We start from the raw sequence: 25,220 nt of genomic DNA on the forward strand, positions 1-25,220 counted from the left end.
ATTTTTATGACATTTTTATCTTCCTCTCTCTCTCTCTCTCTGTTTATTCCATCTCTTATAAAACATTTCTAGGAATGCAAGAGGAAATCTGATGTTTTCAGAGATGTAGGAATAAGAAACCTTAAGGGCCCCCTTTTCCTTTTTAAAATTTACTTTAGATCCTCCTTCCTAATGTTTAGGTTCTTCCTAATGCTTAAGTGTGATCAGTTTTCCTGAAGTTTGAATCTACTTCTCTTTGCTCTAGTCTCCAGAGCAGCAAAAAACAAATTCGCTCACATCTCAATATGACATCTTTTAAAATATTGGAACCTGACTATTGACGTCCCCTCGCAACCTTCTCTCAAGTTTAATAGACCCAGCTCCCAAAGCCACTCCTCAATGGGCTTTGAGTATGTATGAGTATTCCTGAATGCCAGAAGAGGGTAAGATTGGTGGGTCTTTGTGGTCTCTTCCAACTCTTTGATTCTCTGATTCTATATTCATCATCGCTACTTTTTAAAAATATATATAGCATAACAGAGTATATAATATGAAACAACATATAAGGAAAACAGCTACAAAAGAAACAAAATACAAATAACACTATGGAACATGATTTTTGTTCCTGGATTATAAGCATCATTTCCTAATTGGTTCTATCATTAAAAAATATGGGAAAAGTTTATTAAACTGCAAAAACTTTGTATTGTCAAAGGATTTCATGGCTGGAATCACTGGGTTGTTGTATGGCCATGTTCTAGAAGCATTTTCTCCTGACGTTTCACTTGCATCTGTGGCAAGCATCCTCAGAGGTTGTGTTCAGGAAATTCCACCTGAACATTAGGAAGAACTTCCTGACTGTGAGAGCTGTTTAGCAGTGGAACTCTCTGCCCCAGAGTGTGGTGGAGGCTCCTTCTTTGGAGGCTTTTAAGCAGAGACTGGATGGCCATCTATCGGGGGTGCTTTGAATGCGATTTTCTTGCTTCCCCGCAGGGGGCTGGACTGGATGGCCCATGAGGTCTCTTCCAACTCTATGATTCTATGATTCTCTCAGGTAAAAAAAAAAAAACAAGAAACAGCAATATCTTTATTCATGGCTTTTCACTTTCATGGTGATGTTGTGTCCTTAACCACAGCAAAATGTGGAAGGCTAACTGTACTTCATTTCACAGTTGAAAGGAAGCACAAAAGCCATCTAGTTCAGGAGTTTTTATACTTTCCCCACTCACAACACGTTTTCACCCAAGAAATTTTTACAGGCCTCCCAATATTTTGATATTTAAAATAGGTATATAATTCAAACGTTTACTGATTGAAATTTATTTCAAAACTATTATTTGGTATAAATACTGTATAATTTTTATCATTTATTAAAGACAAAGGTAAATTTGCGTACTAATGAGATGTACTGCATGTATTTGTTCATGTTTTACCCAAAGAATTAAACCTTGGTGGAATATTTGGGACTGCAGGACACAGAGCATTTTCAATGTCTTTCAGAGTTCAGAACACTGAAAAACAATAATAATAACAATAACAATAATAACAACAACACTTTATTATATTCTGCCCTATCTCCCCAAGTTAAAGCAATGGTATTCCCCGTAGTAACCTACGGATGAGAGCTGGACCAGAGGGAAGGCTGAGCGAAGGATAACCCATCACTGCTGATGGAAGCTGCATTTTTAACAACTCCAGGTCGCTCTCTTCTTTGCCACAAATTCTTGAGCTGCACCTAGGATTGGCCTTTCACATAGTCACCCTTCTCTTCCTCTCAGGAACAAAGTGTGATAGAAGCCTGAGGGGACCACAGCCAAAAGAATGGGTAAAGCTTTTCTGTAAAGGAGGTCCTGAAAGTAAAGAGAGGTTTGGGGTCCTGTGCATCAGAGAATGTTAATCGGCCTCCTTCGTAGTCCAACCTCACAACTATCCTGCGGGTCGAGATCTCCGTCTCTTCTTTGGAGGCTGGTATTGCCGGAAAGAGTTGGCAGGGGCCAAGCTCCACAGCCCAAATCCCACATTCTGGTTGAAGCACCACTGGCTTCTTCCTATCCACAGATTCCTGCGCAACCCCTAGGGCCCAACCACATTGGCCTTTCACATCCACCAGCCAATGGTGATGGCCTCCTGTGAAACCTTCAGAGCCCAGGACACAAAAAGAAGGGTAGAATCTTTTGGAAGTGTTGCAATGAGTTGGGCAAATGTCCCTGCGACTTGCAGTCCTCCGGTTGGCTGAAATAACCAGATTGGGGTGAGCCGAATCAGGATCCAGGGTCAAGATCTCTGTAACAGAGGATACAAAGCAGCAAGATGAATAAATTCCATTCCTGTTATATTTACCTTCCACATTCACTAGGCTAGGGACACTGGGCACCCACAAAACTGAAAATTGATTAATAAAAAAACACTACTTTTGATGACAACTATTATTATTATTATTATTATTATTATATCCCACTTTTTCTCTCTTAAAAGAGGCTCAAAGCAGCTAACAATCCTAAAAACAAAACATAACACTATGTAACACTATGTAACATTTTTTTTGTTCCTGGGTTATAAAGGTCATTTCCCAATTGATTATATCATAAAACATGGGAAAAAATTACTAAACTGCAAAAACTTTGTTTTTCTATGACATTCTGTAGCACATTTTTCTCTGGTTTTTCAATGAATATCTCACCGAGTCTCCACCAATTCAACATAGTTCGTGGCAGTGACAAAAACAAAGTTTCTGGAGTATAACAACTACTTTCAAAGTAAGTACCACACAATTAAATGGGAATAACACTTTCAAACCAGGAACAGATTTTTTTTTTCAAATGTTGTAATAATAATGGTGGTGGTGGTGGTCCCAGTGGTGATTGGCACACTGGATGTAGTGCCTAAAGACCTTGGTCTGCACTTAAACACAACTGGCGCTGACAAAATTATCATCTGCCAGCTACAAAACGCCACCTTACTGGGATCTGTCAATACATCACACAGTCCTAGACACTTGGGAAGTGTCCAACGGATGATCCAATACAACAGCCAGCATAGTGACCTTGTTTGCTGTGTGATGTGTACTCATCTTTTGTGTTTCAAAAAATAATAGTAATAATAATAATTGTGTGCTGGAGTGCGGTGGAGGCTCCTTCTTCTGAGGCTTTTAAACAGAGGCTGGGTGGCCATCTGTCAGGGGTGCTTTGAATATTATTTTCCTGCTTCTTGGTAGGGGGGTTGGACTGGATGGCCTACGAGGTCTCTTCCAACTCAAGAATTCTATGATTGTATTATTCTATGACTGTATTGTGAATTCTGCTTTAGGCTGACTGCAGAATCACATTGGAGAACCTGGAGTATCCTAGAGAAGTGCTCTCTATATGAATCGCTAGATCCTCCAGCAAGACTGAAGTTGCTCTGGAGGACCTAGAGATTCCCAGACATAACATTTTAATCAGATCTGTGAAGCATCAAATCCACAAAAGTCAAACTTGCAACTGCCAAGACCCAAATGCACTTCCCACCATTCCTCTAATGAGTCCAAGGTGGTTCTACGTTTTTACATTTTATCCTCATAAGCTTCTGAGGGAAGTCAACATGAGAATGGGTAACTGGCTCAAGTATGCCCAGCACGTCTCATGGATTTGTGAGGATCTCAACTCGGATTTCCCAAGTCCCATTCCAGCCCAGCTCTCCAACCATTATGCTACACCAGACTGGCACTCAGGAAGACATGGTATGACTAACCTCGCATCTCAGTCATGTGCTCCCAGAGAACTGTCTTCTTATGGGAAAAATGAGAAATCCTCTCTTCCAGTTCTGTTGTGGACACTGGTGTCCACTTTGGAAAGCTCCAACTTTTATACCTTCCGTGAGAAAGAAAAGAGACAGAACAGTCATCAGCAGTAGATACTGTATCCTCACTTACTCTGTATTTCTGAGTGGATTGAGGCCAGATGAGCTATACAAGCTCAGAGGTCTAACATACAATTCGTTCATTCATCCTGTTTGTGTACTGCTTTTCCTCCAGTGCGCTCAAGGATAATTATATGACTTTCCTATTTTCCACTTAGCTCGCACAAAAACACTAAGAGATAGTCCAAGCAGACTGAAAGAGGCCAAAGGTCACCCAGTGAGTTTCATGTCTTAAGTAGGAAACACAATCTTTGTGTGTGTGTGTGTGTGTGTGTGTGTGTTCCCTGGATATAGAAAGAAGAGTATCACATAAGTAGCTCTCTCCAGACCGGTCACATTGTCTGAATGCCCAGTCACTATGTCCCAAAGCAGTTACCTTATTCTGGCAAGAAGAATACAACAAGTAAGGAAATATTTGCTAATGTTTCACCTAAAAAACGTTACTTTGAGGTGGTTGCTGCTCTCTGCCTAATGGTATTGCTGGTTGTAGTGGAAAGCCTATTGATTTGCCCAGCCCACCTAGATTTTGCATGCCAGGCTTTCCAAACATATTGATAGCCAACATGATGCCTTTTGAATTATAATTTCAATTGCCAACAGTGAAGAATTATAGGAGCCATAATCCAAATACTAAATACTGATGCCAGAATCATTCATACCAGAATATTTTTCAATATCTATGTACTTGTGAAGGCTGGACGATGAAGAAAATTGCCAGGAAGAAAGTCAACCTTTTTGAAATATGATCCTGGAGGAGTATTCAGTGGATAGTATAGATTACCAAAACAACAACAAGCAAGTGAATGGGTCCTATAGGGCCAAAATAACCTAACTGTACCAACTCCTATCTGATCTTGGAAGCTGAGTTGGGTCAGCCATGCTTAGAAGGGCAGTATACAAATATAGTATACTTGAATGGTAGACCAACAATGAATATCAGGTACTATAAGCTAGATTTCAGATGAAGGAGCTGGCCAAACCCTGCTCTGAGGACTCCTTGCCTTAGAAAACCATTTGAAATCTATAGGGTCACAATAAATTGACAGGCAAATTCAAGGCATATACACACGCAGAGAAAGCACAAATGGAGCTTGAATTCTTACTAAAGAGTCAACGTAACACATTGGAAGATATAATAATGCTAGCTAAAGTGGAAGGCAGTAGGAAAAGCAACTGGGGAAGCCATGAGCCTGAGTTTTTAAGACCTGAACAGAGCTGCTGATGAGAGTGGACCTTGAAGGCCTGTAATTCAGATGGTCACCATAAACTGAAGTCAACTTGATGGCACATAACAAAAACAAAATCAAAACCATCCATAGGTCATTTACCATATATACTCATATATAAGTCAACCTCCTGTCAAGGGAAGGTTTTAGGGCCATAACAATGGATTTTGGTATGGATTTTGGTATGACTTGTGGATAAGTTGAGAGAGGGTAAAACACCAGTGCAACCTCAGGAGGACAGCTGCCCTTGGCCACAGGCACTTCCCATCCAAGGCATTCAAAAATATCAGAAGCAACCATGGTTGAGAAAGTATAGAGTGTTGGTGCTTCTTTTACACTTTCCCAGACTGGACTGAGTTCTTACTTTTTACCATCCCACTCAAAGAAGGGGATGGGTGTGTGTGTGTGCATGTATCTGTGTGTGTGTGTGTGCATGTATCTGTGTGTGTGTGCATGTATCTGTGTGTGTGTGTGTGTGCATGTATTTCTGTGTGTGCGTGTGTACACACACACACACAAATCTGGGGCAACTCATCTATATGTCAATATGAGTATTATACCCGAATTCTCTCTATATAAATATGAGAGAGAATTCAGGTATAATATTCATATTGACATATAGATAAGTTGCCCCAGGTTTTTAATTTATTTTTGACAACAAAATAGACTTATGCATGAATCCATAGGGTAGGGTGCCTATTCCTGCTCTTGTAACTTAAACAATGAAACAGAAAGAATCAAATCTTTTTTTAAAGGTCAAAACCAAACAATTGCCTACCTGTTTAGGTAGCTTTCAACATCCTAAAAAAGAGATGGGGGAAAAGCAGACATGTGAGAAAAAGGAATTCCAAAAGGGTAGATAAACAGATCGAAAGAAATGGGACAATGCCATGGACTAAAACTTCCACAATTCACCAAAACTACAGAAGTGCTACTACTTCTTCCACTGGAAGAGAGCATGTGTATCTTGAAAAAATCTGAGGTAGTGGAAAGCAATGCAAACACATTTGCTGCTCAGATAGCCAGAGAGTTGTAACCAACAAGGCCTTTGCGACCTTTCACTATGCTATTGGAAATACTGGGAATTTCTCCTCTGTGGACAACCTTTACTCCCATCAATATCTGTACAGTGGGTCCTTGGTATCCACTGGGGTTTGGTTCTAAGATTCCTCCATGGATACCAAAATCCATATTCAGTGATATACAATGGTGTAGTAAAATGGTGTCCCCTATATAAAATAGCAAAGTCAAGGTTTGCTTTTTGCATTTTCTTTTAATATTTTCAATTTGTGGATGCAGTTTCCATGAGAACATAATAACAACTGTGTTATCACCTGCTTGAGCCAGAAACAAAAATTTTGGAAGAGCTCAAAAAAATTCATTTTGAACTACAATTTCTCAGAATTCCTCAGTAAAAGCTGGCCATGCTGGTTGATGAGTATGGGATTTATATTCCAATTGTAATTTTACTCATATCTCTTTATGGGTAAAAAAACAAACACACACACACAGGCTCTCCCTTCTTGGCCATCTAATTTTACCTTGAGGAACTCGGTATCTGATTGTTGACACTTTTGCTCGAGTTCCAGTATCAATCCTTGTAGAAGTGGAGTTCCCTGCTGGATCTTGCTCTCATTCTCCCGCTGCATTTGCTTCAAGTCATTGCTGACTTTGGATAGCCCTTGAAGGAGAGAGTGCTCCCTGTCCTGAAGATTTTTCCTTAATTCCCGGAATACAAGGGCGGTTCGTTGATATTCTGCTTCTGCACGACTCTACAGAGAAGGTAATGTCAGAAACTGTCTTCAAAAGCCCACCTCACCCCAAAGTATGAAGCAAGTGGCAATGTACGAGCATTGAATGAAAAGTAATGCCTCCACCTTCGTAACTCCTCAACAGATGGCAGTACTGGTATGCGGCAGGTACTGGCTTGTTCGGTAGACTCTCCTCTACAGTTCCATTTTGGCAGGAAGCCTTAGCATTGAACGGCTGTGCTGTTAAAGTGCAAAGTATAGAACCCTGTGCAGACTGTCGGTCAATGCAACTTAAGCAACGAGCAGTCATTGAATTCCTGAAAGCAAAAGGTGTCACCCCAAAGGAGATTCATCAAAGAATGCAAGCTGTTTATGGTGATTGTGTTGATGTGAGTACTGTGCCTCGTTGGGCAAGTAAGTTTAAAGATGTTGTGGTGACACCTTTTGCTGTCAGGAATTCAATGCTCTCGATCCCACCACTGTCACAATCGCGGTTGGTGGGGACGAGAGACAGGGCCTTCTCGATGGTGGCTCCCTGGCTTTGGAACTTCCTCCCACAGGAGATTAGAACTGCCCCCTCCCTCCTGACGTTCAGGAAGCTAACAAAGACTTGGCTATGGAATGCGGCCTTTGACAACTGAGTCAACTTTGGTCCATATGGAAGGAGAATGAATAACTGTGAATTATGACCAGGAATGCTTTGACAACGTGGCTATGTGATTGTGATGATGACAATGTTGTATTGTAATATGTTTTTAATTGTGTAATGATGATGCATTGTGTGGTTTGTATTTTTGTATATGAACACATGTTGTGAACCGGATCTGAGTCCCTCTTGTAGGTGAGAAGATTGGTATAGAATTTTTTAAAATAAAATAAATAAATAAACAATGACTGCACGCTGCTTAAGTCACATTGACCGACCGTCTGTGCAGGGTTCCAAACTTCGCACTTTAACAACACAACCATTCAATGCTAAGGCTGTCATGTCCTTCACCCTCTGAATAGCTTTGCCACAGAATGAGAATTTCCTCAGTGCTACACACTAGCTCTAGTCATTCTATTGTGATGTGCTGTGTTATGTTATATTATATATGTGTGTGAACTACAACAACAAGTACTACTATTCCCATAATCTTTAAATACAAAAAAATGGAAGCACAGCTTCTAAAGAAGCCATTTTCTAATGTTATTCTGTACTCACACAGTTCTGGATCTTCAAATTCCATATAATCACGAAGGTTGCATAATTCCCACCTCTGTGCTAAATGATGCTATTATAAAATACAAGCAGGATCTCTATTTTAAGGACTGTCTCTCAAATGCGAACTGACCCAGGCTTGACAATGACAAGAGAGGCGGGGACACTTACCACCAGCATTTCCAGTTTCTTCCCTTTGTTTATTGCAAGGATCTCTCTGCTGTCTCTCTCACTTTTCAGTGTGGCCAAGTGGTGCTGAAACTGCACCTGCCAAAAGCAATATACAGAGGGAAATAATGCATGATTTTTTTTATTTTTCTGTTTTTTTCATGACAAAATGTAATATTGGACAAACTGAAGTAATAGCCTCAGGAAACATATTGTTTTTAATTTCAGAACAACACCAGGGTGGGACAAAGGACTCTTGTCTGGTCATTCCACAGATATATAAACCCATCTTCCTCGTTCCAACAGACCTCACTACCTCTGAGGATGCTTGCCATAGATGCAGGCGAAACGTCAGGAGAGAATGCCTCTAGACCATGGGCATATAGCCCAAAAAAACCTGCAACAACCCAGTGATTCTGGCCATGAAAGCCTTAATAAAGCCTTAATAAATAAGTTACCCTAAGGCTCATTCTTTGATGCCATATTCACTTCTGCTGGCATGAGTCGGCAGCAGAAAACAAGCCTGCTCCCTCCTCCCTATAACTTGCCCTCATATATTTATACATGGCCCATATCATGTCTCCTCTCAGCCTTCTCTTCTGCTGGCTAAACATCCCCAGCTTTGATTGGGAAATGCTCTGAATGGCAGAATGGGGTGGACTGGAAAGCTTTTGAAGGTCTCTTCCAACTCTATGATTCTACGTTTTCCCCCTCTCCCACATTGACGTACACAAGTAGGGATGCCATTTTAATTACAAGGAAGTGACAACAGAAATCAAGACTGTCCTGAGCAAATGCGAGATCGGTATAAACAGCACCTGCAGGCTGTATTTTCATGGGGTTACCTTGTACTCCTCAGCTGCCTCCTGCACAGGGATCACGGTGTGGCTCCTGTGCTCTTTAGACCTGTCACAAACCACACAAATCAGGGCCCCGTCATCCTTGCAGAATAACTTCAGTGCCTCCAGGTGCTGCTTGCACATTTCTTCTCCGGCAACAGGCTGCGGCTTGTTCCCAGCCCTCAGAGGCATTCTAGGCAGGACTGTATCCCTGGCCGCCAGCTCTTTGGCTCTCTCAGCCACTTTCCCCAGCTGCGCATTAGGCCTGAGTTTCCCTCTGCGGCACCTCTTCCTGCATTGTGGGCACGGAAAGCTGTCGCCCAGGCTGTCCCAGTAAGTGCTGATGCAGGCTCTGCAAAAATTATGTTCGCAGTTCAGGATCACCGGCTCGGTGAAGTAATCCAAGCAGATGGGGCAAAAGAGCTCTTCTTGCAGAGCGGTAGCATAATTCGTAGCCGCCATTACTGAGTCGAGGAAGAAGTGAAAGTAAAGTTGTGCAACAAGGAAGCCTCTCCAGGAAAAAAAAGGTAGGCGTGGAAAATGCAAAAAACAAAAAACCAACATCCTATGCAATAAAAACATATATGTTGGAGTTATACTTTAAAAAGGTACTTGTTCTGATTTACAAAAAAAATTCACTTAATAATAATAATAATAATAATAATAACAACAACACTTTATTTGTACCCCGCTACCATCTCCCCAGGGGACTCGGTGCGGCTTACATGAGGCCCAGCCCAAATATAACAATACAAGCAATAAAACAACACAATTAAAATAAAAAACAAAAAACATAGACAATAAAATATACAACATTATCAATAAGACAACACACAATTAAAAACAGTGGGAAGGCCAAATGTAAAATTAAAATTGGAAGTGATGCTGGGACATGAACGAAAAGGTGATAGTGGTGTTTATGGAAGGGCATACGAGCAGACCTAAAGAAATGTAAAGTGCTTTGGAGGACAAAGTGCTATGGGATCATTATTCTGGGAAGGCACACTGGAACAACCACGTCTTCAAGCTCCTCCTGAAGACTGCCAGGGTTGGGGCTTGTCTGATATCTTTAGGGAGTGAGCTCCAAAGTCGAGGGGCCACCACCGAGAAGGCTCTCTCTCTCATCCCCACCAATCGCGCCTGCGAGGCTGGTGGGATTGAGAGCAGTGCCTCTCCGGATGATCAAAGGGATTGCGTGGGTTCGTATATGGAGATGTGGTCACGCAGGTAGGCGGGTCCCAAACCATTCAGGGCTTTGTAGGTAAAAACCTGCACCTTGAATTGTAGATGAATGGCAGCCAGTGGAGCTCCTTGAACAGGAGGGTTGACCGCTCCCTGTAAGGAGCCCGTTAACAACCTGGCTGCCGCCCGTTGGATCATCTGGAATTTCCGGGCCGTATTCAAGGGCAGCCCCATGTAGAGTGCATTACAGTAATCCAGTCTAGAGGTGACTAAGGTGTGGACCACCTTGGCCAGATCCGCCTTCCTGAGGTATGGTTGCAGTTGGCACACGAGTCTCAGTTGTGCAAAGGCCCTTCCAGCCACCACCGACGCCTGAGCCTCAAACGTAAGTGAAGAATCCAGGAGGACCCCCAGACTGCGGACCTGTGACTTCAGGGGGAGTGCAACCCCGTCCAGCACAGGTTGCCACCCTATACCCCGATCTTAAGAAAGAATAAACGTACAGAACCCATCTTGATTGTCACTTGGGGACTGGCTGTACCTGTATTTGCATCTAGGTACATAGTGAGAGATCCTAGACATGGGACCCAAGTCTAAACATGACATTAATTTTTGTTTCATAAACACTTTATTCTGCATCCATGGATTCCAGCATTCATGGTCTGAAAATATTTTTTAAATATCCCAAAACAAACCCATCCTAGTTTTCATCCTTGTCTGCAAGGGCCATTTAAAACACAACTAGTTTGCTTGTTTTGTGGCTTCCACTCACCTGTGCATTTATGGCAACTCAAATATTTAATAGGATTTTCTTAGACAAAAACTAAAAACTCAAGAGGTAGGTTGATGTGAGTTTTCTGGGCTGTATGGCCATATTCCAGAAGCATTTTCTCCTGGTGTGCCTCCCCCCCGTACGAAGGTTTGTTTATTTCTCTGTCTATCTACGAGTTCTCCCTTACAAACAGTTCTGCCCCTTTATTTCACTCTGAGTTTTAAATCATTTTATGTACATGCGGCCCACTCTCTGTCATTATGCTTGAGTTCTATGTTTTGGTTATATTGTTTATATGCTTTGATGTTTTATACTTTATTGTTATGTTGTTTATTTTATTGCAATTTGTATTTTTGTATTGTAATTTGTTGTTCGGGCTTGGCCCCATGTAAGCCGCTCCGAGTCCCCGTTGGGGGAGATAGTGGTGGGGTATAAATAAAGTTTCCTATTATTATTTATTATTTCACCCACATCTATGGCAGGCATCCTCAGAGGTTGTGAAGTTTGTTGGAAACTAGGAAAATGGAGTTTATATATTTGTGGAATGTCCAGGGTGGGAGAAAGAACTCTTGTCTGTTGGAGGTAGGTGTGAATGCCTGCTATAGATGTGAGCAAAATATCAGGAGAGAATACTTCTGGAACATGACTATACAGCCCGGGAAAATCACAGCAACCCAGTGATTCCTGCCATGAAAGCCTTCGACAACACTCAAGAGATGGTTTTGCCATTTCATTTTAATAAAGTATATACATTTCAAACCATCGAATATCTCACTTCAAGTTCTGGTAACACGTGCCTTTTTTTCAAAGTCAGGATCTTTCAAATCTGTATCATTAATATAACCAGCCAATGGTCCTTTGTGTAATTTTTCTCCAAATGAAGTATTTTACAATTCCTGGAGTACAACTCATGCAAACTTTGATATAATATATTGAACAGCTTCCCAAAAGCTTTTGTGATGCTCTCAAAAGAGCGAAGCTCCAACGTCCATGATTAGGTGAACTGCTGACAAGTGGCTGCCGCTATCGCCAATTCCAAACCAGAATTATATATACACAGTGTGTGAATTCATCACTTGAGAAGAATGAGGCAGAATGCAGAGAAAATTTTAATATCTGACGCTATATCTTCCAAGAAATATGAATAATATGTGGCTTTCCTGAGTCAAAAAAGTGACCACTACTGGTCAAACAGGAGTTTTATACGTTTTTATGGCTCTCAACCCTTGCAGCCATAGTTTAATTTTGCTACACAGAAATGTCCCTTTTATGGAAGCTCTATGAGTTTTGTTGCAGGTCTGCATAAAGAGGTTTCTAGAATTTAGCTGTTGACTCCCAATGGCCAAACGAAGGCAGTACACACTGATCCCAGCAGATGAGCTCCATCACAAAATGTGTTGCTTCAGGACTCTATGAACTTTCCAGCAGTTTCCCCAGTGCTTGGTCTCTACCGTCTCAGAATGTATCCAGTTATCTGGAATACATTTAATTTTGCTGGTTCTCATTACTCGTTCCTATCCAGAGGCAATCTTTACTTCGTAGTCATCTTCTGAAAGGTTGTTACAGCCTGTTCTACCTTCTCCAACTCTGAGCGAAGCAAGGAGACCTGTGAGGGAAAGGTGCAGATTAAGTATACAAATAATGAGTCACCGGATGATTGATCCATGTTGTGATGGCCTGTGATTCAAATATCTTCTGGAATAATTTTTAAAAAATCTTTGGAAATATCTCTATAGCAATTGTGGTTAACCCTTTTTAAGATCATAGATCCTTGCAAGGTACTAAAATCTATAGTACACCTCACCAACAAGAACATCATGGTAATCATTACGACAGCAACAAACGCACACACATTAGCAAAGTTGTATCCTGTGCCACTCTACAGATGTTTGGAGTTAAGCAATACAGTAACATAATTTGATATTTTATTTATTTATTTACCGTATTTCTATCTTGCCTTTCTCAGCCCGAAGGCAACTCAAGGCAGCTTACAAGTTGGCAGCAATTCGATGCCACGGCAAACAAAAAATACAGTTTAAAAACATTTGGCATATATTATAAAAACCATACAAAGACCAAGATTCCTTTTGGGGAATCTGAGCTGTTAGGATCAAAAACAATCCCTAGTTGGGTGATTCCACCATAAATATAGCAGAGTACCAGAAACAAACTTCATAACCAGCAGAAACTCACATGTGATGAGCTGAGATAAGTTTCTATATCTTAGGATGGCACAAAATTGCAACGTCAGAACCTTAGGTTCAAAAATATGTATTGAAGTAAAAGAAATACATTCCAGATAGAAAAGGTCTAGCTTACTAAGTCCCATCTTCTTGGAAAGGTACAAGAGTAAAAAAGTTTCAAAAAATCCATGCAGCTACATTTTGCCTAAAAGAGAGAGGCAAAACGTGCATCCTCACTAGAAGGAAGGAAAGGCAGACAGAAACAATGGTGGCAAATGACCACATGGCTAAGCCCGGGGCAAAAAATACCTTTAAAAAGGAAGTTCCCTCACAGAGATTCCATTGCTACATCTTCAAAGGCGGAGGAGATAGTGGCAAGGAGGAGGAAAGACAAATTCCTCAGCCTAATCCTATTTCTAATCTATCTACTCACTGAAGTCTGGGGACTTGATAACACAAGAGACTTGTGCAGTCCAGAGATGAAACCCAACAGTTCCCCCTACCAGATAGTTTTCGAAGTATCAGGATGGAAATCAAAGACAAAAATATCCCTTATTTTCCATTGGAAGCCTGCCTGTGTGATCCATACATGGACAACACAGGTGAAGAATCATTACCCTATAATATTGGAGAATTCTTCCCACACCTCTTCAACAAGATATTAATTAATAAGGACTTAGAAACATTGCTGGTTTTTGGACTGCCTGGATAAGATTCTGAGAATGATAGTCCTGGAATTGAACTCTACAAAGCTTTAAGAAATAACCATTACCTTTTGCTGGTGGGCAGTCCTGGCCTTGAGGGAGGCCTGCTCCTGATACCTGCTCTCTTCCATCCGTACTGTGAGATCTGCCAGCTGCCGGTCCAGTTTCTGCTGCCGAGATGTCAATTTGAGGAGCTCCTTCTGGGGGTCAACTAATCCCTACAAGTGACAAAAAAGTCACAGAAAACGTGGTTTGGATGAGAACGAACAAATTGAAATTCAATACAGACAAGACAGAGATACTCCTGATCAGTCGCAAGGCCAAACAGGGTATAGGGTTGCAGCCAGTATTGGATGGGGTTGCACTCCCCCCTGAAATCACAGGTTTGCAGCTTGGGATTGATCCTGGACTCATTGCTTAGCCTGGAACCCCAGATTTTGGCAGTAGCCAGGGGAGCTTTTGCACAAATAAACATTGTGAGCCAGTTGCGCCCAGATCTTGGGAGGTCAGACTTGGCCACAGTAGTCCACGCTCTGGTTACATCCCGAATAGACTACTGCAACATGCTCTATGTGGGGTTGCTTTTGAAGACTGCTCAAAAGCTTCAAATGGTCCAACGGGCAGCAGCCAGATTACTCACCAGAGTGGCATACAGAGACAGGACATTCCTCCTGTTGTGTCAGCTCCACTGGCTACCAGTCTGCTACCGAGCACAATTCAAAGTGCTTACCTATCTGAATGCATCTTCCCCTATGAACCACCTCGAAGATTAAGATCATCTGGGGAGGCCCTGCTCTTGGTCCCACTTCCTTTATAGGCATGATTGGTGGGGACGAGAGACAGGGCCTTCTCAATGATGGCCCCTCGGCTGTGGAACTCCTTCCCCAGTGATATTAGATCACCCCCTCCCTCCTGACCTTTAGAAAGAGAGTGGAAACATGGCTTTCAGATCAAGGCTTCGGAGAAGTGCAGTAGAAGGATATGGAATACGTGCAATGACTATTGGAATGGCTCTGGATTACGATTGTGGGTGGCATGGTTTTAATAATGGATGTAATGTTTTTAACTGTTTTAATGTGCATTAATTTTAATCTTAATTTAATTTTTGACAGCTTGCTTAATTGTTTCAAACTGTTTTTTAATATTATCACTGAGTAGCTTTCAGCTATATTCTGTTTTAATTTCTATGGTGTGCTCTCAAGGGGAAAATAAGTAAATGAGGCAATCCAAATTGATCATCTCTTCATCTTCCTGTCATGAATTTCACTTGGTCACAATAATTCCTGATTTTCCTCATTAACCCACTGCCTGAAACCCACACATCCTACTGAACTGTAGTCTTACCTGGAGATCTACATAGATGTCAGTGTGATTGTTTGCCCTCGCAACCACACAGCTTGCAGGTGGCTCTGCTCCTTCAATGTCTGGAAGAAGCCTCAGAGATCCAGCCAAGGACAAAGTTTGCAATGCTTCCTGGTAGTTCTTATAGGCACCAAGTGGAACTGCCTCTGGGCAGATGACGTACACTAAGGACAGGCAGAGGGAGTTAAAGAGCAGCCTGGACTCTACCAATCAAGAGTTATTAGCCAACATGGGGAAGAATTTAGATATGTTCTCTAAAGTGCACAATGAGTATTTGCATGTAATAATAATAATCATAGAATCATAGAATCAAAGAGTTGGAAGAGACCTCATGGGCCATCCAGTCCAACCCCCTGCCAAGAAGCAGGAATATTGCATTCAAATCACCCCTGACAGATGGCCATCCAGCCTCTGCTTAAAAGCCTCCAAAGAAGGAGCCTCCACCACACTCTGGGGCAGAGAGTTCCACTGCTGAACGGCTCTCACAGTCAGGAAGTTCTTCCTCATGTTCAGATGGAATCTCCTCTCTTGTAGTTTGAAGCCATTGTTCCGCGTCCTAGTCTCCAGGGAAGCAGAAAACAAGCTTGCTCCCTCCTCCCTGTGGCTTCCTCTCACATATTTATACATGGCTATCATATCCCCTCTCAGCCTTCTCTTCTTCAGGCTAAACATGCCCAGCTCCTTAAGCCGCTCCTCATAGGGCTTGTTCTCCAGACCTTTTATCATTTTAGTCACTCTCCTCTGGACACATTCCAGCTTGTCAATATCTCTCTTGAATTGTGGTGCCCAGAACTGGACACAATATTCCAGATGTGGTCTAACCAAAACAGAATAGAGGGGTAGCATTACTTCCCTAGATCTAGACACTATGCTCCTATTGATGCAGGCCAAAATCCCATTGGCTTTTTTTGCCGCCGCATCACATTGTTGGCTCATGTTTAACTTGTTGTCCACGAGGACTCCAAGATCTTTTTCGCACGTACTGCTCTCGAGCCAGGCGTCCCCCATTCTGTATCTTTGCATTTCATTTTTCCTGCCAAAGTGGAGTATCTTGCATTAATAATAATAATAATAATAACTTTATTTATATTCCGCTTTATTTATACAACCCAACATATAAATACAAATTATAACTAAACAAACTAAAATTAAATTAAAAGCACAGCCTGTTATAACAGACGTAAGACAAAACATCAAACATCAAGACACTGATTCTGTCTTGAGTTATTCTCTTTGATTGTAGGTGAGATTCTGATGAGATTCTCTTAGCTCTGTGCCATTGGTGGAAGGTAAGAATGGGGAACACATATCATTTCCAAAACACAATTTGAACTAGGGCTGAGGAAAAACATCTGAGTGGTCTATTGGTATTCCACCATTCATATTCCACTAAGACCTTCTGCTAAACAAATGGAGGTGAAGGAACATGCTAAAGGTGGAGTCGGGGTTAATGGACACAGTTCCACTCGTTCCTCACATGTTCACTAAACCAATAGAAAATACTGAAAAAGACGCTGGGGGTGCCAGAATCAGACACAATCTGTGCTGCTGAACTTAATTAACTGCTTTTGTGAGTTCTGGCCCAACTTACCTGTCCAAACGCATCTCCCCTTATGAACCATCGAGGACTTTAAGATCGTCTGGGGAGGCCCTGCTCTTAGTCCCACCTTTGTCACAAGTACGTCTGGCAGGGACGAGACAGGGCCTTCTCAGTGGTGGCCCCTCAGCTATGGAACGCCCTCCCGAGGGATATTAGATCAGCTTCTTCCCTGTTATCATTTCAGAAAAAGCTCAAGACATGGTTTTCCGAGCAAGCTTTTGCAAATACAGAGCAGTGGATATAGGATAATGGAACAACCATATGATGTGACTGGACAATGTTTTAATACAGATTTCTTAATGACTTATATTTTATTGTTGTTATTATGATTTTATGTATGTTAATGTTTTTATATTGTACTTTTGCTTTGTGGCATTGAATTTTGCCTTGTAAACCGCCTCGAGTCACCTGAGGGCTGAGAGGGGTGGTACACAAATACAGTAAATAAAATAAATAAACAACCCTTTATAAGGGTTTGTCCCAAAGCTTCCCACAATTAATGAATTTAGTTCGTTTGCAAATTCCCCAGTCCTAGGGAAAAAGAAACAGTTTCTCATTTCACACATATGAGCAACCTCACCTGCGGGCCGAGCTTTAGTGAGCTGATATGTCGCCCTTATATTTCGCACTACTTTGATGACTTCCTGTACCAACAGAAAGTTTGCCTCTTCCTCAGGATGACACCAATGAGTCTGGAAATAACGGGAGAAATGAAACACACATGGAAATATATTTTCTACTAGATTGGAGTCAAATTTTGAAATCTATTTTAGTTTATATAGTAAGAGAAATTCAAGATCCATTGATATCTTTTTTAAAGAATGGGAACCCTTTCTATTATTCATAAAGAAAAAGGGGAATGTTAAAACACTGGCAAATTTTGAAGACGGAAACATAATAATAAGATAATAAGGTCGAATGAAATTGTCTAAAAAGATAAGATTGATGGGATTATATCAGATTTTTCCACTTTGCATCTTTGAAGTGAGAAGTCTATTTTAACTTTTTATTACTATTTTGATTATTATTTTGCAATGGGGAGAGTGGGGAAACTAGTTTAAATGGATGTATATCATGATATAAGTCAGAAAGAGGAAAATTGCTGTTTTTATAAATTGTACAATGATATTTATATTGCTAGAAAAAATAATAAACAAACAGATTAAATTGATTTTAACTATAGTTTGTATAGTAAGAGAAATTCAGAATAGGATGAATAATGAAGAAACACATTCGGTAAAAAGATGTTTACACGGCAAGCCACAAAATAGACCTCAACTTGTTAATACAGCCTATAAACATATTATAGCCTGTATTAACAGGCTATAATAGGCCGCTTGGTGGCGCAGTGAGTTGAACTGCTGAGCTGCTGAACTTGCTGACCAAAAGGTTGGTGCTTCAAATCCAGGGAGCGGGGTGAGCTCCTGCTGTTAGGCCCAGCTTCTGCCAATTTAGCAGTTCGAAAACATGGAAATGTGAGGGACCGCTTCAGCGGGAAGGTAACGGTGCTCCATGCAGTCATGCCGGCCACAAGACCTTGGAGGCATCTACAGACAACACCGGCTCTTTGGCCCAGAAATGAAGATGAGCACACCCCCCAGAGTCAGACACAACTAGACTTAATGTCAGGGGAAACATTTACCTTTATAAACACATTAACATATCAATTTCCTCCACAGTTTAACACATTTCTCTTTTACTTGACCCACCAGGTGTTCTTTGTTGGGGTATCTGGCCACACAGATGCTGGGAGGAGACCCGGAGCTCTTCTTGGGAAGTCGCTGCCATAGCTCCTCTGTGAGGAAAGGCATAAAGGGAGACAGGAGGCGCAGAGCCAAGTCCACAGAGCTGTACAAAGTCTGGCGGGTGGCTAGGAGCCGAGATGGATCCCCGCTCCTCAATATGGGTTTTACAGACTCCTGCAGAGGAAGTGACAGCAAACTTAGCATGAAATGAAAGGACAAAGAGGGAGGCAAAAGCCCTTGAGTCTGTAGATATGCTTACTCAGTTTTGCCTTCAGTGAAAATCCGAAATCCCCATACTCCCTGAACTATAGCCCTTTCCTCACTCCTTTTCTTGATGTCTCTGCTTTCACATATTAAATCAAGGGTGTTCAACCAGATGTTCTGGACAATAAGTCCCACAATCCCTTACTATTGGCCATGCTGGTTGTGTCTGATGGAAACTGTAGGCTGAAATATCTAAAGGACCAAATGAAACTTGTAGGTAGCTGGATTAGCAATTAAGCAAAATAAGCATATGTTTAGACCATTGGGAGAAAGGGACTGAACAGAAATGTCCCAATGCTAGATTTACCAGGAAAACTGAAAGTGGTGTAGCTGAACCAAGTTCCACAAAAAGGTTCCCACATTAAAAGACTTTGCAATTAGAAAAAAGTAGAAGAAAACTTTTCAAAATTACATGAAGTGGAAGTATTAAAAAAAAACACCCAATATTATTTTCCATCCTTTTGAAATAAAAACATGTATTTCATGGTATATTACTGATTATATTTTGAATTAAAATATATATCAAGATGCCAAAATAAGATTATTTTCCATCCTTTTGAAATAATATATATATATATTATGGTATATTACTGATTATATTTTGAATTAAGATATATATCAAGATGCCAAAATAAGATTATTTTCCATCCTTTTGAAATAAAAAAAATATATTTTATGGTATATTACTGATTATATTTTGAATTAAGATATATGTCAAGATACCAAAATAAGATTATTTTCCATACTTTTGAAATAAAAAATATATATTTTATGGTATATTACTGTTTATATTTTGAACTAAGATATACCGGGATGTCAAAAATAATTTAAAGTGCTTAGCGTCTATAAAGGTCGCAGTCCTGCCCTGCATTTTGCTACAGCCATCTGGAATCTGAACCCCTGGGAACCTTACCAAGTAGACATCACAAAAATCACACAGCCAGAAAAGATGAACTGAAGAGGCAACAGAATGCAGCTCATATTCCTCAAACCAGCGAGCACAGTCTACTGCTGTGTGATAGCAACGGCTGAGGATCCACTTATCCATTGGGGAGTTAGGGAAGACCTGGAGGATTGACATAAAACAGTGGCAATAAAGCATCAATTATGTAGAATGTTTATCCCAGCTTTTTTCATGGAACTCAAAGCAGCCTCAACAACTGGTAGTCTTTCCATTTAGCCTAGACATGGGCAAACTTCAGCTCTGGACTTCAACTCCTACAATTCCTATCGGCTGTTAGGAACTGTGGGAGCTGAAGTTCAAAATACTGGGAGGGCTGAAGTTTGCCCATGCCTGGCCTAGCCACTGACCAGTTCCCAAGTCCTACCAAGACTGCTGCATCATGCACCTTATAATCATAGAGTTAGAATAGACCACAAGGGCCATCCAGTCCAACCTCATCCTGCCATGCAAGAACATGCAATCAAAACACCCCCAAAAGATGGTCATCCAGCCCCTGCTTAAAAACTTCCAGAGAAGGAGACTTCTTAAAACTGTAGGCTGTGTTGCAACTCAGGGTAGTTTACACCTTGCTTCAGACACCACCACACCAAGGCTGTAGGTTTTTGTAGTTTATTGAGAAAAACAAAATCAAAACAAAGAAATAGAAATGCAGAAGTTCCATAGGCAAAACAGAGACTTGAATGTAAAGGCAAAGTTCCCAAAATCCAAAGTCAAAAACATGAAACGTAATCCTTTAGTAATGGTCAAACAAAAGTCCATGGTAAACAGTTAAAAACAAGATCCAAATCCCAGACTCAGGAAGTCAGAAGCGTGCTGCGAAAAGCCAAGGAAAATCTCTATAAATTAACATGGGAAGAGCAATGTTGGACTGACAACAACTGCCTGTCAGCTACAAGACTAAATACCCTTTGTGAATATGAAAGCGTTGCGTTGACCTTAGGCACCTTTGGCTTCTCGCTTGCTGGCCAAACGAGTGCTTCTCTGAAGCCTTAATTGCAAACGATCTTGTCTGCTCATTAATTCATTATCTGCAAGGCTATGCAACCCCTTATCTGGGTCCAGCTGGGACGGATCCTCCACCTGGCCATGTGGGATTTCACTCTCGCTATCAGTCTCTCTAACTGCAGGAACATTCCTTTCCCCGGGGAACTGACTTGCTTCTCCTTCAGCAGCCACACTATCAGCCCCGTCTGAAAAAAGTACAGGAATCTGTAACCCATCAGCCTCCTCGTCATCCTGCAGGAAATCAGGCTCAGAAGGCCCAAATTCAGGCTCAGAAGGCCCAAACAGCTCAGCTTCAGACTCAGAGTCAAGCTGAGTCACAACACACTGACACTCACTCCATCCCACTTTCTGTGTGAGCTTCAAGTAACCATAATCACTACAAACATTCCCAATTACCTCCTCTGGATCCAGTGGGTTAAATCCTTCTCCCAAGGCTGCCAAAGTGAACTTCATGGCATTCCACACCTTGTTGCAAAAGCGATTGGCATTCTCTACTGTGGCTACATCCAGGTTAATGCCATTGCCTGATATGGAGAAGTGGGATATTTATTTACAGTACTTATGTATTCTAATGAAGTTTGTAACTGGCACTCTCTTTGTTTCTTATTAGTGCTAATGTTTCTTATTTTGTGTTATAATTGTAGTATTATGTTAATAAATGTAAATTTTCCCCTTGACATTAAGTCTAGTCATGTCCAATTCTGGGGGTTGTGCTAATCTTCATTTCTAAGCCAAAGAGCCGGCATTGCCGATAGGCACCTCAAAGGTCATGTGGCTAGCATGACTGCATGGAGTGTCGTTAACTTCATGCTGGAGCAGTACCTATTGATCTACTCACATTTACATGTTTTTGAACTGCTAGATTGGCAGAAGCTGGGGATAACATCAGGAGCTCACCCTGCTCCCTGGATTCAAACCATCACCTTTCAATCAGCAAGTTCAGCAACTTGGCAGTTTAACCTGCTGTGCCACCAGGGGCTCCTATTATGTTGGCTTCACCCAAAAACACATTTCCATCTAACCTTTATATGAAAAGCACCAAAATCAATAATTTTATTCAGGAATCTGTATATAAGTAATTTCTAAAAATGTATGCAAATACATAAGCCCCACTTCAAACTCACTTGAAAAATACAGTCATTCTCTTCCCTAGCCTAAACTACCACATAAGTTTGCTGCAAGTGTACATTAGGACCACCCCATATAAACCACATTAAACCTCTTCAAGAAATAATGAGGTAAATATGTGATAACATTATGTTACACAATTTTTGTTCCTGGCTTATAAATGTCATTTCTTAATTGGTTCTATCATAGAAAACATGGAAAAAGTGTATTAAACTACAAAAGCTTTGTTTTTGCGGGAGATCCTGCAGCACATTTTGCTATAGTTCGTCAATGAATATCTCAGAGTCTCAACCAATTCAATATAGTTTGTGGCAGCCACAAAAACAAAATTTCTGGAGTATAACAACTACTTTCAAAGTAAGTACAACACAATTAGACAGGAAATAACAGTTCCAAACCAGGAATAGGGTTTTTGTTTTCCAAATATTGTTACACAGTGTAATCAATCACATAGTTTACATCACATATAATCATTAAACCTTTTCCAGTTGTTGTGTGCCTTCAATTAGTTAACAATGGGGATCTACTGCAACCTATCATATTTATTTCACTCAAACAGAAAGGAGATTGGAAGAAGAAAGACCCAACTTCTCACCTTGTGCGCAATATGTGCAGAGGGCAAACCTCAAAGCATCTGTGCCACATTCGGGAATTCCTTGAGGGAAATCTCGCCGCTGGAAAGGAACAGAGACAGAAGGTGGTGAGAACACTCAGAAGTAACAGAAATGGATGAGGAGGGTGGCGTCAAGAAATGGGTCACTCTCACCTGGCCTTCCACAGCAATGGCAATCTCTCTTGGATCCAAATTACTACTTCGCAGCTTCTCCTGTAATATCTAAAATAGGAAAGCAAATTGAGAACTGAGAAGTAATAAGAAGAAACGTACAACTCCATTAATTTGCTTCTAGTTTCACAACAATTTAGGAGCCCCCGGTGGCGCAGTGGGTTAAACCACTGAGCTGCTAAACTTGTTGACCGAAAGGTTGCAGGTTCGAATCTGGGGAGCGGCGTGAGCTTACGCTGTCAGCCCGAGCTTCTGCCAACCTAACAGTTCGAAAACATGAAAATGTGAGTAGATCAATAGGTACCGCTTTGGAGGGAAGGTAACAGTGCTCCATGCAGTCATGCCGGCCACATGACCTTGGAGGTGCCTATGGACAACGCCAGCTCTTCAGCTTAGAAATTGAGATGAGCACCAATCTCCACAGTCAGACATGACTGGGCTTAATGTCAGGGGAAAACCTTTACCTTTACTAAATCCCTGGTACTCTCTTTGAGAAAGAAGGGCTGAGTGCTTTAGGACTAAAGTAGAAAAGCACTTGTTCTAACCATCTGAGCAGGAAGTACCTGCAAAGGAGCCCCATGGATAACATCCAGAGGATCAATCACATTCCCAAGAGATTTACTCATCTTCCGGCCATGAGCATCACGGACCATTGTGTGAAGGAATACCTAAAAAAGAAAGAAAATCAAAGAGAACAAAAGACAAGCCTATGCTGGGAATCTTCAGTACAAAACCAGAATCATAATTATCATATCCCAAAGCACAGAATTTATGAATTAAGCAGTGGTTCCCAACCTCTGGTCCTCCAGGTGTTTTGGACTTCAGCTCCCAGAAATCCTAGCCATTTTACCAGCTGTTAGGATTTGTGGGAGCTGAAGTCCAAAACACCAGGAGGACCAAAGGCAGACCCTGCCTTTCGAACCAAAACTGGCACTCAAGGCAAGTTTCATTATTCTTAAAAAATTAATATAAGAAGCAGGGATCAAACAATCAATACAACTGTGCCACTTGGGAACCTGATATTGGTAGAATTTAGAACTTGGTGGGAGATGCAAGATCACAGAAGTCAAAGGAAAGGCAAGGATTAATGCATATACACTATTAAGAAACTGCAGGATGCACAGCTGTGTTCAGTTCACTAAGATTTGTACTGATCTAAAACTACTTGTTGTCAAGTGACTTCAGATTGGTTCATCCTATCACATAGTTTTCTTGTCAGCATAGTATATTGTTATGCAAAATGTTTTTAATTGTATTTTTTATTAATGTGTGGCATCAAATTGTTGCCAATCTGTAACCCGCCTTGAGTCGTCTTAGGGCTGAGAAAGGTGGGCTAGAAATACCGTAAATAAATAAACAAACATTTGTTCAGAAGGAATTTGCCTCTACTTTGCCTTAGACTGATAAAATGTGACTCCCTTGTCACATTTCCATTGTTGAGTGAGGATTCAAACCTTTGTCTCCAGAGTCATAGTGCAGTATACAGACCACTAAACTATCCTGGCTCCAATCCAAGATAACATAATTTAAAAAATAAGCACAGTATGAATTTTGGCTAACTTGGCTTCAATGGTATCTCCCTACTATGCCCTTAGGATTTCGGGCATACAGGCCATACCTGAGAAAAAGGTAGCTCTCCTGTTAGTTGTTTTCCTAGCATAACCATCCGGGCCACCCAGAAGAACAGAAGGTCACTTCCAGTTTCCAAGAGGCTATTGGGATAAAATTGCTTGAGGTCTTCTGTCTGTAAGGACGATAAGGACATCCCAAATATTGCTACATGACCATAACATCTAGAATCTTTCCTCCAACACCTCTCTTTGTATCTCTTTTGAAACATTTTCTGATGAAACAACTGAGCTGTGCTAAATAGTTACATTTCCCATTCTGACTGTAAAGGATGCTACTGGATATAGCAATAACCAAAAATAACAACCCTTTGGATGCCTGTTTAGAGGTGCATAGTTCTTTGAAAGAAGAGAACATATTCCTTAACAGATAAGTGTATAATTCACATAGTTTAAGATTATAACTATAGCAAAGCCTGTTAGAAAGTTGCAGAGATAAAAAATAAAGTCTTATAAAAGTGTGACATCTAACTTGCCATATACATTAGGAGCTCAATGCAATTGTTTTATGAAGAATCTAAGTGGCCTGAGGTTTAGGGACATTTTTAATGATGTTCATTAAAATATCAGCAACACCAGAGGCACTCCAAGTGGCCAGCTACTGGTCAAAGGACATTTAATCAACTACCAAGCTTGCAAATGTGTGTTTTGTTTGTTTGTCTGTTTGTTAAAAAATGCAATGTAACTGTTTGGTCTGCTGCTGACACGATAAATAAATTGTAATGTATTAATCTGTTTACATTTTGATACGAATTGTGTGTTATTTGTTTTCTTTATTTGTTTTCAACAGCACAGCAGGTTAATAATAATAATAGTAATAAACTTTATTTATAGCCAC

General features: G+C 41.0%; 2 protein-coding genes across 6 annotated transcripts in view; both read right to left on the reverse strand.

Annotated features, from left to right (window-relative positions):
- Positions 1 to 1,557: 1,557 nt before the first annotated feature.
- Positions 1,558 to 9,605, reverse strand: LOC132765135 (E3 ubiquitin-protein ligase TRIM39-like). The gene is made up of 6 exons (XM_060759323.2): positions 9,068 to 9,605; positions 8,226 to 8,321; positions 6,644 to 6,874; positions 5,881 to 5,903; positions 3,709 to 3,827; positions 1,558 to 2,262 (listed from the first exon to the last, which is right to left on the reverse strand). Exons 1-6 carry the CDS (start codon positions 9,521 to 9,523, stop codon positions 1,754 to 1,756), a joined length of 1,434 nt encoding a protein of 477 aa, XP_060615306.2. The 5' UTR covers positions 9,524 to 9,605; the 3' UTR covers positions 1,558 to 1,753.
- Positions 9,606 to 11,732: 2,127 nt separating this feature from the next.
- Positions 11,733 to 25,220, reverse strand: part of VARS2 (valyl-tRNA synthetase 2, mitochondrial) — a 34,077-nt gene continuing 20,589 nt past the window's right edge. For all 5 annotated transcript variants that reach the window (XM_067463372.1, XM_067463369.1, XM_067463370.1 and 2 more), the window contains 11 exons: positions 24,373 to 24,498; positions 23,318 to 23,422; positions 22,737 to 22,805; positions 22,566 to 22,644; positions 21,239 to 21,366; positions 19,787 to 19,939; positions 18,574 to 18,783; positions 17,445 to 17,556; positions 15,247 to 15,428; positions 13,971 to 14,120; positions 11,733 to 12,621 (listed from right to left, as the gene is read on the reverse strand). In XM_067463372.1, coding sequence (XP_067319473.1) covers positions 12,547 to 12,621; positions 13,971 to 14,120; positions 15,247 to 15,428; positions 17,445 to 17,556; positions 18,574 to 18,783; positions 19,787 to 19,939; positions 21,239 to 21,366; positions 22,566 to 22,644; positions 22,737 to 22,805; positions 23,318 to 23,422; positions 24,373 to 24,498 — 1,389 coding nt within the window. In that variant the 3' untranslated portion in view covers positions 11,733 to 12,546. The remainder of the gene's footprint in view (positions 12,622 to 13,970; positions 14,121 to 15,246; positions 15,429 to 17,444; positions 17,557 to 18,573; positions 18,784 to 19,786; positions 19,940 to 21,238; positions 21,367 to 22,565; positions 22,645 to 22,736; positions 22,806 to 23,317; positions 23,423 to 24,372; positions 24,499 to 25,220) is intronic.

Source organism: Anolis sagrei, chromosome 2, assembly GCF_037176765.1.
Source record: "Anolis sagrei isolate rAnoSag1 chromosome 2, rAnoSag1.mat, whole genome shotgun sequence".
Classification (NCBI taxonomy): Eukaryota; Metazoa; Chordata; class Lepidosauria; order Squamata; family Dactyloidae; genus Anolis; species Anolis sagrei.

What these genes read in the sequence shown, in the direction of transcription:
- LOC132765135 (XM_060759323.2), bottom strand. Translation starts at nt 9,523, where the DNA reads ATGGCGGCTACGAATTATGCTACCGCTCTGCAAGAAGAGCTCTTTTGC. An exon ending in AGGCAGCTGAGGAGTACAAG is followed by an intron (nt 8,322 to 9,067) that starts GTAACCCCATGA and finishes TGCTTTTGGCAG; the next exon opens with GTGCAGTTTCAGCACCACTT. An exon ending in AGAAACTGGAAATGCTGGTG is followed by an intron (nt 6,875 to 8,225) that starts GTAAGTGTCCCC and finishes CCTTCTCTGTAG; the next exon opens with AGTCGTGCAGAAGCAGAATA.